At 36.4% G+C, this 13,074-nt stretch overlaps 1 protein-coding gene across 4 annotated transcripts in view; it reads right to left on the reverse strand.

The window, feature by feature from the left end:
* Window positions 1-448: 448 nt before the first annotated feature.
* Window positions 449-13,074, reverse strand: part of prkd2 (protein kinase D2) — a 36,411-nt gene continuing 23,785 nt past the window's right edge. For 3 of the 4 annotated variants that reach the window (XM_026282718.1, XM_026282717.1, XM_026282715.1), the window contains 15 exons: window positions 12,720-12,916; window positions 12,196-12,379; window positions 11,333-11,410; window positions 11,019-11,181; window positions 9,759-9,870; window positions 8,413-8,490; window positions 6,945-7,257; window positions 6,402-6,454; window positions 6,237-6,309; window positions 4,915-5,021; window positions 4,538-4,699; window positions 3,746-3,844; window positions 3,311-3,578; window positions 2,940-3,025; window positions 449-2,383 (listed from right to left, as the gene is read on the reverse strand). In XM_026282718.1, coding sequence (XP_026138503.1) covers window positions 2,159-2,383; window positions 2,940-3,025; window positions 3,311-3,578; window positions 3,746-3,844; window positions 4,538-4,699; window positions 4,915-5,021; window positions 6,237-6,309; window positions 6,402-6,454; window positions 6,945-7,257; window positions 8,413-8,490; window positions 9,759-9,870; window positions 11,019-11,181; window positions 11,333-11,410; window positions 12,196-12,379; window positions 12,720-12,916 — 2,198 coding nt within the window. In that variant the 3' untranslated portion in view covers window positions 449-2,158. The remainder of the gene's footprint in view (window positions 2,384-2,939; window positions 3,026-3,310; window positions 3,579-3,745; window positions 3,845-4,537; window positions 4,700-4,914; window positions 5,022-6,236; window positions 6,310-6,401; window positions 6,455-6,944; window positions 7,258-8,412; window positions 8,491-9,758; window positions 9,871-11,018; window positions 11,182-11,332; window positions 11,411-12,195; window positions 12,380-12,719; window positions 12,917-13,074) is intronic. The other variant, XM_026282716.1, reaches the window with a different exon arrangement.

The raw sequence follows: 13,074 nt of genomic DNA on the forward strand, positions 1-13,074 counted from the left end.
CTTTGATTTCCCTTAATAAGACATTGAATAACACACCGTCATCCTGTAAATGTTACTTATCACGCCATCTTTCCCAACGTCTGTCGTAGTTTCACCATTAAAATTATGATTTATAGGTCAAATGCAGATAAATGATTATATTGGTATAGTAATTAATATATTAAACCCTCTACAATGCCTTTTCTCCATAGACTTCCATTGTACAGTAAGCACATAACTCCTACTCAACACTTTTGCTTATTTTTCTTTTCTACAAGCTGAGGTACAAGCCGAAATGATTTTCTGTGCCAACAGATTCTGTCAGTAAAGATTAGCCGTATTGTACCTGGAACAAGTTCTCTGTGTATTTCTATGTTTTTCATTCTCTCTGCTAGAGAATCGATCAGGAAAAGAGGATGAAAAAGAAAAAAAAAAATCAACTTGACTCAAACCTCACGACTCAAGAAGATTCATTTCAACCGATTTATGCATCACCATGTTTATTATACCTGTTGGAAATGCTCCAACATCACCTTCCACAAACTACATCAGGATTTCTAAGGTTACATGTGTACAAAACAGTCCTTCATAGCAATAAGTTTCAAGCAAACCTAATTCTCAGTGACATGCAGCCTAATGCTCAGGTCTAGGGTCAGTTAGGAATAAGAAGACACGTCCAGTACAGCTAGTGCTAGCAAAGATCAGCCGGTTGCTAACAGCGGGCTGATCTCAGAACAGTCTTGGAAGTCTTTGTGCACTCATTTTGTATGATGATAAGGCCGAGGGGCAGCCTGCATATTAGTCTTCATGAGATAACATCCATTCTCAAAAGTGAAGCCGTCTTCCCCAATGGAGGGAAAACCGATGATGATACTGGAAAACACCAGACTCTTGGATGTCTTCCAGGTTATTTCGCAAAAAGATTCTCAGTAATACGTAAAAAAGTGGATCTGAAACTAAAGGTGGTGTCACTACGAAGCACAAACAAAGAAAAAAAGTCCAGCTTAATAGATACTTTTTTTTTTTTTAACTTTCCATCTGTATCATGACTAATACATTTCTGGTGACCTGGAGATTATCAATCAGCTTGTTGGCGTCAATCTGTTGTGAACAACAAACTAGGGATGGGTCACACTGGTGAAATTTGGGTAACATTTTGTGGGCTAAAAAGGTCTATTGTGCATGCACGAAGCACTGTTCACACAGAAGACGTTTCCAACTTTCGGTTGATCAATGCGGCAAATTCACACGAACATGAATGCAATCTTCTTGAGGGACAACTTCGCACCAAACTCTTGATTGCATATTGAAATGACTGGATTTCGGCCATTCCTTTAGACGGTTTCAACCATTAAAACTCGTAAAACATAGTTTATTCATCACTGTCAAAGCACCATTGTCAGGAAAGACACACTCAGAAGAACGTTCCTGGCCATTGTGTCACATCTTGCACTGTTTTTTGAATGTTCTGTGAGTTTTTAAGACGCTGCAAATATGCAACATTTTAAGACCATTTCTCGAAACCTTTTGGAAGGTTCTCTTCTATTTTGTCCCCTAAAGTTACGGTCACATTACTTAAATTTCATGGGGGGAAAGCCTATCGTCAATATTTAAGCAATTTATGAAGCTCCATTCACACAGAATTCACTTTCAAACCAAGCCGCTTTCTGTTGGTAAATGTGGCGAATGCGTGTGACCGACCTGAACCAATTGCGAAATCTAAATAAGGAAATATTTGGTCCAGACATTAAATTAAAGAGAGCACGTATTTCCATTGAACTGACTGGGTTTTGCCTGTGAAAATACGCAGAGTACTGGTAAATGTGACCGTACCTTAAGAAAGACGTCTAGCTGGGGGAGACAAACCCAAAACCAGCCCATTTTGAAAAAAATATGTTTTGCACATGCCTACATTGATCCGTTTGACTTCGTGTTTACATATTGGAATCCATGATAGTTCTTCCCAGTCTTCATCCCAGAAACAAATCTGCAGCAGTCCTGGCGGTCCAAGGAGGTCAGAGTTCAGACGGCCTGCCAAAGACACCCAAAGCTACTCTTTTTTTATTCTTTTTTTCTTTATACAGAGGACTACCTCCATCCTATGCTTGTGGTGCACTAAAAATCGCTAGACTTGGGCAGGTACTCTTCATTCCTCTCGTCCCCTGCCTCAGTTTCTTCTTCAAAGGATGCTAACACGCTCTGTCAGCCCCTGCATGTCCGCGTCCTCTGCACCCTCCAGCTCGTCGTCGTCGGACGCAGGTGGCGGGGGCACCAGGTGAGCAGGGTAGGGCAGCGTGTGGTCACGAGCGTACTGCTGCCAGCGGCTGTCATCGCTCTCGTGGGTTATGTAGCGCTCCCCGAGCTTTGACTCCAGCGCTCGGAGGTCCAACCAGGCCTGGTAATCCTGAAAGAGCAGACAAGGGTGGTGGGGGAGACAGAGCAAGTAAGGAGATGATAGAGACAGAAGGACGCCACAGCTAATGATGATTCAGATTTTGTTTGCGGTGTCTAAAAGCGCTTCACTTAAGGAGCTTATTTGCCCTTAATGTAATTTGCTGGTCAAACATAAAACTCTCTTTTACATTTGTCATCTCAGGGGTTGTTTTTCCACATTTGTCCTTTTTTCTTCTCTCATGTAGAGCTTTTAATGTAATTACAGACCTATTTCAATTTTTTTTCTTCATTTTAATATAATAACCTTATCCTTAGATTATCTAGATGATCTTTCTTGCCTCGGTCTCATTTAATTCAAAAATGATATGTTTAATAGTAATAGAAGTTGAAATTATTATAATGCACACTCACCATCATACACCTACACACACACACACACACACACACACACACACACACACATATATATATATATATATATATATATATATAATATTTTTTTGCCACATGTGGCACCCTAATAATGGAAAGAGCCATTAATAGCATGAGCCTGACATTAGCATTACCTGTAGATAGGTATGGCTGAGACTCTTGTCTACACTGTAGCGTTTTCTCATCTTCACTTGCAGCAGGTTATTGATGAGGTCGATAGCTATGGAGAAACGGAGAGATCACACAAACAAAATCTGCATTGATTGAAGCTAAAGGATTTACAGCAGGAGACAGAAAATCAAAGGTGGATGGAGCGACTCAACGACCAGCCTGCTTTTAATGCATCGGATTTCCTTTTGTTATTATGAAGTAAATGTCCAGGAAGAGCCACACAAAGTGTTCTCTATTCAGCTCTTTTAACTTTTCATATACTACTAATCTCAATTTAATCTGACATTTTATTGTACATCAGCGACTTTAATTCGGTGTCATTTGACTGTGTTACCTTCAGGAGAGATCTGTTTCCATGGGTTGGGTGGGTACATGAAGGCGGCGTTGTGGATCTGATCATTGATGTCTTCATCCTCGTTGAAAGGGAACGTTCCACTCAGACTAACATACATGATCACACCTACAGACCACATGTCCAGAGAGCGATTGTAACCCTGGTTCAGCAGGACCTCGGGGGCCAAATAAGCCGGCGTGCCGACAACCGAGCGGCGGAAAGACTTCTCTCCGATGATGCGAGCAAAACCAAAGTCACAAAGTTTCACCTGTGAACATCCCACGGGGGTGGGAAGAAGTGTTAAGAGTCAACCAAGTGGAAAAAGGAGAAGTATGACCTTCCATTATGCAATAGAAAAAAAAGCAGTAATTGGTTTCCCATCCATGCCTCTATATCAGGATGTGTTCAAGTTGTGTTTTTGGGGAAATTTCTGACCTGTGGGAAAGGATCAGCTGATGCTAACAGCACATTCTCAGGCTTGAGGTCACAGTGCACTATGTTTTTGAAGTGAAGGTGTCTCAGAGCAGCCAAAATCTAGAGAGGGAGTGAAAGAGAAGATACCGGTTCAAAATAATGTCTGTAAAGGCCCTTTCACACCAACAATGATTACTATATATATATATATATATATATATATATATATATATATATATATTAATATAATATATATATTAGTCAGCTAATCAGAATCTACCTGGCTTTTTAAAGCGCTTGAAGACAAAACAACATTCTTTAGAATAAATAAATAAAACAAATGTCAAAACTGCCGTTTGCTAATGACAAACACAACACAATGCTAATATAGTTATCTGCCACACTTTACAATAACAGTGAATTGAATATTCATATACCGTTACTTACATTAAATATTATTTTGGAGTTCAAAACAGGACAGAAAATAGTTTATTAATTCTAAATCTTCTAATTGTTTTGATGAAAAACCCTTGATTGCATAAGTGGATCTCAGAGAACAGTATGAAATAACAAAAAAGGTAGTTCATGACCCCTTTAAAGCAGCAGATGAAAAAATGCTAAAATGTTGCATGCGGCTATAATACTTAACAGGATATGTATATAATTATCATTATAGTTGTAGTTAATGGCGATTATAGCTATCCCTATTGGTGTGAACTGGCCTTTAGAAGGACTGTGATAACCGTATGTCTATGGTGCAAACAGCCTTTAAACTCTGAGAAGCCAATTTTAAGCTCTAAACGCAGCGCTGACCTGCGTGATCAGGAACTTGGTGAGTCGCTCAGGAAGTCTTCCTTTCTCACTGGACAGGATCATCTCGAGCATGTCACCATGAAGTTTCTCCATCACCACAAACACCTTCTCTGGCGTCTCAAACATGCATTCGAGGTTCACTATACCCAAGTGTCGCAGGCTCTGAGAGAGGATGAAAGGACAGGATAAAGAAATGTGGGTGGGTAAGTCACGTTGTTGCTTATTGGCATTCATGACCTTATGTTAGGTGTCCTCACAATCAGCAGGCACAGAGCTGGTTTAATTGTGTTACATGTGTTCATTATCGTTCGGTCAGTACAATGGCATTCATTAGCCACTCATGAATCATTGATTCTCTATCGCTCCCTGCTGGTCACCTGCAATATGGCCACTTCATTCCTCAGCTGGCTCTCCTGCTTGGTGGGGAACCGGAGCTTGTCGATCACCTTCACGGCTACATCCCGGCCAGTTTTCCTGTGTTTTCCTGTGAGGGTTGAGGAAATGATTGTATATGTGAGATCATTTGCAAATGTCCATTCTTGCATATCATTAATGTTGTCTGCTATTGCATATACTTATGACAAGGGTTATGAATACGAATTCCGTTTTTATTGTTTAAACTAAACAAACAAACAAAAAACATTAATTATAAGATTAAAAAGTGGATTTTTGCAGTGATGCCATAGAAGAAACATTTTTGGTTCCTCCAAAAACATGAACATTTTAATCTAAAAGGGATGCACAATATAGGATTTTGCCGATATCTAATATGCCGATATTTTTCAACTCATCCTGGCTGATAGCTGATTCCAATACCGATAAATGTCCTTTTATTTGGAAATGACATGAAGTCTCTTCTGTGCAGAGATTACAAGTAAAATTGTTCATTGTAGTGATTTTATTTTTTTTTTTTTTTGCCAATTTTTATTTTTATTAAATTAGCAATAATTTTACAATGAGACAACACTGGAAACTGCAAATCAATCACTTGCATTCATTTCTCAGATGTGGAAACATTTAAATTATTTGAAGATTTAAAAAGCAAAAAGTAAAAGAGTAGTAAAAAAAATAATTTTGTCTAATTTTTTTTAAAGCTCATTGAATTTAATTTCATGTATATATATATATATATATATATATATATATATATATATTAATGAATAAATCTGTATAGCCTATATATACAGTAAGTGATTCATTTACAAGTGCAATATTTGTGACCTTTGCGACTTCTGACCTTTAAATCACCGCATACTCATGATTTGATGATCTTATCGCTAGCAAACCCTGATCACATGTGAGTTATTCATCTTAAAAGAAAGGCATATTGGCATAATTTATCATAACGGGCCAATCCTTATAGTCACATTTTAAGCCATTATCGGCCAATTCCAATATCATTCAGATAATATTTGCATTCTTATAAAAAATATAATTTTCCCTAAAGATTGCATGGATGTTAAAGTTTTTCATCAATGCCAATAAGAACCTTTATTTTTAAGAGTGTAACTTGTCCCAAATTGGACTTCAATCTAGTATCATAACATTTTAAGGGTGCATTTACTCTGTTTACATGGTCCAGTTAAAAAACACCTAACAACCATCCAGAACAGCCTGGCAACCACCAAGAACACCTTAGCAACCCCATAGCAATGCTCTTGCAAATGTTTAGAAACTTGGTTTTCAGTCATAGACATACCTCCATAAACCACACCAAATTGTCCAGAGCCCAGAACCTCATCCGCAAAGATTTGGTACACCATTCCAATGTCCTGTTGGGTACATCATCATTGTTTATTATGATCTTAATCATTATAATAATCATCAGACTATGTGATGCATGGCATCTTTAAAGTTTACTCACCACGTTCTCCTGAATCTGACTGTTAGACACTGAGATGCTTACTGATGCCTGCCCTGAAAATGAATCAGATTCATAACCATATTAGTCACACTTCATAATCTTAGTGTTATACTCATACTGTATAAAGGACAATGACAAATACGGATTTTAAAATTATAATAACTACTAATAGTATATAATATATAATAATTATGAAATAACTTCTTTATGTTGATATGAAACTGGCTGATATGAACTATCTATTTATAAAAAAGTTGTAAAAATTAAAATTTATACTGTATATATACTGTGTGTTTGTGTGTGTGTGTATATATATATATATATATATATATATATATATATATATATACACACACATTATACAATGAAATTCATTCATGTATTTTTTAATAGTCCAAATTAAGAAAATGACATCATCATATCATATCGTAGCATCATCAAGTCTAACTAAATTCTACACATAAACAAATGATTTGTTATTATTAAATGATTATGCTTATGTATGCAGAATCACACTTTTCTTCCAGAATTACTCTCACTTACGGTGAGGAGTGTGACCTTCTGCTGGAGGGTTGTCTTGGAAGATGACTGGCATGAGGGCTTGACGTATAGCAGTCTCCCATCCCTTGGCGAACTCTCGTCCCACCCCACTATTGGGCGCAACACTGCTGGGGCTGATGGAGATAGGCACACCAGACACACTGGATGACAGGGACGGGGTGGTGTTGGGGTCTTCACCAACAAAGTAGATCATGGTTCCCGTCATGATCTCAAAGCAGTGGGGACTTGTGCCAGGAGGGACGAGAGAGAAATCCCCTGCCGGGCGGACCTCAAGGATTTCTGAGAGCGGGATCTCCTGTGGAGGCGGGCAAAGGGACAAATTAGACCCTCAGTCATGCAGACAATAGGTGCCAAGGTTAATTTAAAAGCGGGGTCTGGGTTAATGCCAGTGTGAGTTGAGATAATAACTGATTATACATCAAACCAGGTAATTCTACATGTGATGTCACCCCAATGGCCAACTAGCTTGTGAAAAGCATTCATAATGCATTATTTCATGAACACAGAATATTCATGCTTCATCTGTCGCTGTGAACACATAATGCATAATGTAATGTGGCATGTCCACACACTCATTAACTCCTTTTTCATGTGCAGTTTAGCTCACAATATCTAGAAATGGTGGGAAGCTAGTCTTTTTAAAAGGTACCTTTTTATTTATTTTTTTATTTTTTTAATTCTGTGGCAGAAACAAAAAACAGAATTGCGAGATATAAACTCTGAACTGCGAGAAGAAAAGTTAGAATTCTGAGTGTAAATTTCTCAATTATTACTTTTTTTCTTGAAGTTCTGAGAAAAAGTCACAATTGTACTGTTTATATGCCATGACTTTGACTTTTCTTTTTACAATTCTGAGAAAAATTCAAAATCTCATAATTTTGCCTTTTGCAATTGTGACAAAAGAATCAAGAGTTGCAAGATATAAACTCAGAACTGAAAGACAAACTTTTATCCTTTTAAAATTCCAAGTTTCCGAATTTCTTTTACACCATGGAATAAAAAAAAAATTGTGTAAATTCATTTCTCAAAATTGCACGAAAAAATTCAGAATTGCAAGTCATTAACTCCGAATTATGAGATATAAAATGAGAATTCTACCGTTTGTTCTTGCAATTCCAAGTTTACATCCTCAGAATTGTTTTTCTGTTTCCAACATGGAATAATATATATATATAAATATATATATATATATATATATATATATATATATATATATATATATATATATATATATATATATATATATATCTCACAATTCTGAATTCATATCTTGCAATTCTCGGAACTGCAAGAAAAAGTCGTAATTGTGAGATATAAACGGAATTGAGAGAATAAAAGTCTGAATTGTCAGATAAAAGGTTATAATTACCTTCTTTTTTTCATGCATTGGGGGAAACATGCTTTCATAACAAACACAATCATTAAAACACAAAAGAAAGAGAGATTCTACCTTGTAGTATTTGTTGGTGGTGTCATTTTGAAATAGGATGATGCATTTGCAGTCCAGGCGCCAGTAGTGTTTCTTCCTCTGTTGGAGGGTGGGGTGAGAGGTCAGAGGTCATAACTCAACAAGGAGTTGGTGCTGGGGTCAGATTGACCCCAACAGACAGGAGGAAGAAAGTGAAGGGCAAACAGAGCTGAAGAGAAGAAGAGGACGCAAGAGAAAAACCAAGAGGAAAGTTAGAAAGAAAAGGTTAAAGCAGAGTAAAAAGCTGCACAGAAAATCTGAAGTTTTACAGGAGGCCGAGAACAGGTCAATATATCAATGTTCAGAAAATGCCTCAGCCAATTTTCCCCCATTCTTTGTAGAAATACTATGAGTGACATTTACCGCTATTCATTCCTACAAATCAATACCCGCTCCTGCAGGGGAAGCTCAGAATAGCCTGTGATTTAAAAGCTGAAGAGTTGCTGATATTATAGTGCAAGTGTGCAGATTGATGCAGAACACATTAAGAAATATCAATAAGGTGTTTGAAAGTGAGGTAAGGATAGTGTAAAGACTAGACAGAAAACTCTGGCTGTGTTAAAAGAATAGTTCACGCAAATAAATAAATAAATGACTTCATTTACTCATGATTTATCCTTATATCATTCAAATTCTGTAGAAAACAATTCTTTTGAAGAAAATCCTTATCACTATTTTCCATATAATGAAACTGAGTGTTTTAAGACTCACGGCACCTAAATGATTAAATTAATAAATAAATACATTAAAGTGGTCCATACGACGACTGCACTATATTACTATTAAATAACCATTAAATAAATATGTAGATATTAAATTATTAAATACATAACATTAAAATAAGGTCATTGTTAATAAGGGTTTGCAAATAGATAAACATATGACAAGTGTCACTTTAAGTAAATAGGTAATTAATTATCAATTTAAAAATAAAAATTTAAGTAGATATCTTTAAAAATGCCAGATAAATGTCATAAAATAATACAGTATTGTATATATATAGCTACCCACTGTGTGTGTGTGTGTGTGTGTGTGTGTGTGTGTTTTATATATATCATATTAAAATATTTTATCAATGAAACTAAATGAAAATAAACTAAATATTGAAGAATTTAATACATTTTAAATTGATTTGGTGGTCTTTTGGAGTAATCTAAGTATCCTAAAGCCGTTTGGAAGATTTATTAGTAAATGTAAGATGCTCTTCAAAGGATCCCCACTTCAGTTCCAAAGGAAAAAAGTCATTTAGGTTTGAAACGACATGAGAGTTAGCAAATGAGGTCAGAATATTCATTTGTGGGTAAATTCTTTCAGGTCAGAGGAAGTACCAGTGTGTCCTTGTTACTGTAGTGCACCATCCAGCCCTCCTTGATGGCTGTGCTAGAGCGACGTGTGGTCTGCCTGATCGACTGCACTACTCTCATCAGAGGAATATTAGCACTGGGGAAATATCACACACACACACACACACACACACCATAAATCATGAGATCTTATAAGAGAATCCAGGTGTTTTGCAGACATAGAGGTATGCAGGCAACTGTATGCTGAATAAAAGCTACTCGTACAATGAAAGATGCACCAAAACAACATGAATTGTGATTAGTTTGCGAAAAGCTAATATTTTATCGGTCAGTGTTTTCTTTTTTCTTTTCTTTTTTTTGCAAAGACAAACTGACCTGTAATATGTGAATGCATGGTCGTAAATTGAATTTTCACACTTGATGTGAAGGGCTTGTGCATTTGTAATTTTGATGTATATGATAAGCAATAACACCATCCCAGGCTCACTGGAAATACATGACTCATGACTCAAAATCTGAAATAGTTAATCCAAATATACATATCGCACTGGACTTTTCAGATGACATGTCCACAGTAAGTACTCATCAAGTAATTTCTCTTTTTGTCCATTGCAGAGGCGGGTTTATATACAGCACAGTGTCATAAAAAGAACATGCCTATGGGTACAAAATAGTTGCAAAATAACATTATGCTTCTTGTAGGATGTTTCATAGCAGTTTTGGGTAAAATGTGCTGTGAGTGATGCTAAATAGTGCGTTTAATTTTCTTAGTTATTACGTTGCTTTTTGAACATATCACGGTATTTCAGAAATGAAATGTCTGGTGAGTGGCACTGAATCGTTTTTTAAAAGCAGCCCTAACATAATTTATAGTATTAACAAAAGCAAATATAAGATAAAAACACATTTGCTGAAGCAAACATGCCATTCTAGCTTCCCTATGCAAGGCTTTTATCTCTTTTGTTGATTGTTGTATCTCTTTTTTCACCAGATTCATACCAGAGTGCTCCATATCGCAAGTTCTACACTCTACCAGGTGAGCTACCAAGCAAGTTTACCATGTCATGAAAAGCCATAAATATGGAGCTAGTTATGTTATGCAACTAGTTTTTTTTTTTATGCAGAAACGTAGACAGTCACATATTTCCAAATGAGTCCGAGTTGCATAAACCTCTATTATTATTATTATTATTATTATTATTATTATTATTATTATTTCCCATTTCCAATTACGGTGACCCTGCCTTCATTTTTTCTGTGTCTGAAATATTGTTGTCTCACTACCTTTGGTCTCCACTGGCTCCATGCTGGTTGCTGTCTGGGGAGAAAGACCCGGGGATACTGCAGGCCTCATCTGAGTCATCCATCAGAGATGACTTATCAGTGTCAGAATACTCATTACTGTAGTCCATCGGCACTTCCACGTCTGTGCTTGGACTTAATATATCTGAGAGGCAGACGCATGGGAAAGAAGTCAAAAATTCACACTCAAGCACCGTGATGTGACGGACAATAATGACATGTTCACAGAAGCAGAAAACACAGTGCAAATATTCCAAATGTGTTAATGTCCATCATGTCAACAATGTTTCTCTCACACTCATTACCAAGAGACTCCCCTAAGCAGTCGTTTGGGACCTTGTATGCACATCGCTTGTGGCAGTTGAACTTGCAGTCTTAAAAAAGAAAAACAACAAGTGTCATAAAATCACATATTAAAAATGATATCAAATATAATTATTAGTATAATAATATTATAGAAATTAATATAGGTTTTAATATAAAACTTTAAGGTAAATTGATAAGCATGTAGAATACATATAAGTCGCTACTTGACTACAGAAAATGGTCACTTATTTTGAATAATTAATAATTGTAACTTTCTATTGGATTATTATTAATGTTTGTCTTGCTGCTAGAATTATTTTCTACATTACGAACAACATTACTGTTCAAAATCTTTTTTTTATGCTTTTGTAAGTCTTTAAAGTCGTTTATGCTCTTAAAAGTATCTTATGTTTATTAACGCTGCATTTATTTGTAAAATTTGTAAAAACAGTAAAATTATCAATTAAAACAATTACAAGTGAAATTACAAAGCTGAATTTTCAACTTATAATTTACGTTTCTCAATATTCTTAAACTTTCAATATTAAAAAACTGTACATATTAAGTGTAATTTTACTGTTATTGTAAAAGTGAGATTCACAAATAATTAACTACATAATTACATAATCTCAACTCAATATTTAATTTAAACTCTAATCAATATTTTGTCCATGCATTTATTTACTTGACTATAAAATGTCCAGTCAGCCGAACATTCCAACATACTCAATCCGATTACCTTGTCATTCCCTTATGCAGGTAAATGTGGAATTCACTGATACAACATGAATGAATAAAATTTCCTAGTACTAATCTATAAATCAGGACGGATTCTTGAGCAGGATTGTCAGACCTTTGCACTGGAGTCCCTGGCGGAAGAGTCCTCTCAGCAGTCTCTTGCAGTACTGGCACACGGTGGGACGCGTGTACGAGTGGACGGCGAATGTGTGCGGGACCTTCACTTTAGTCATGAGGATCTTGTCCAGCTGGACGGGCCGCCCGGTGTAAAAGCGCCTGGCCTCACTAGGGGTACGGGGCTGGAGACAAATCAACATCTTTATATGATATGATATTTTTTTTAATTAAACATTAATATTCCATTATGTTAAAGTTACAGTAAAAATCTATGTACATTATTATAAAATATAGTTACGATAAGGTTTATTAGTTAAGTTACATTAAGTAATGAATTGAATAATATTAAGTAAATGAGCAATACATTTGTTACAGTATTTACAATTCAAAATCAAGATGTACAATTTTTACATGTATTCACTTTTTAATCGGCCCCCTCGAAAGCTGTTGGTTTTACTGAGGAACATACAGTATGTTTCTCAATTCAAATATGTTAAACATGGAATTAAATGTGTGCTGTACCATTTGGGTGTGCGATCGGATGAGACTGGCGTCTTCAGATGTCACACTGCTGTTGAGACTACTGAGGGACTCTGCGGTGGACAGACGCAGAGACTGACTGCTGGTGAGGGACGTGGTGGACAGCCGCCGCTTCCTCGCCCCGCTGCAGTTATTAGGAATGCTAAAAGCACAGCGCTTGTGGTAATTCAGTCCACAACCTGCAGGGAGGGATAGTGAAATGGCAAAAAGTTGAAACACATAGATGGGGATAGCTGGGACATGGAAAATAAACGTAGTTGCATGCAAACTCACAACAACTCTATCTATGATTGAATGAAAACAAGTGCAGTATAAGGAATATAAATTGAGAAAGATG

This window comes from Carassius auratus, chromosome 15 (genome assembly GCF_003368295.1).
Source record: "Carassius auratus strain Wakin chromosome 15, ASM336829v1, whole genome shotgun sequence".
Lineage (NCBI taxonomy): Eukaryota > Metazoa > Chordata > Actinopteri > Cypriniformes > Cyprinidae > Carassius > Carassius auratus.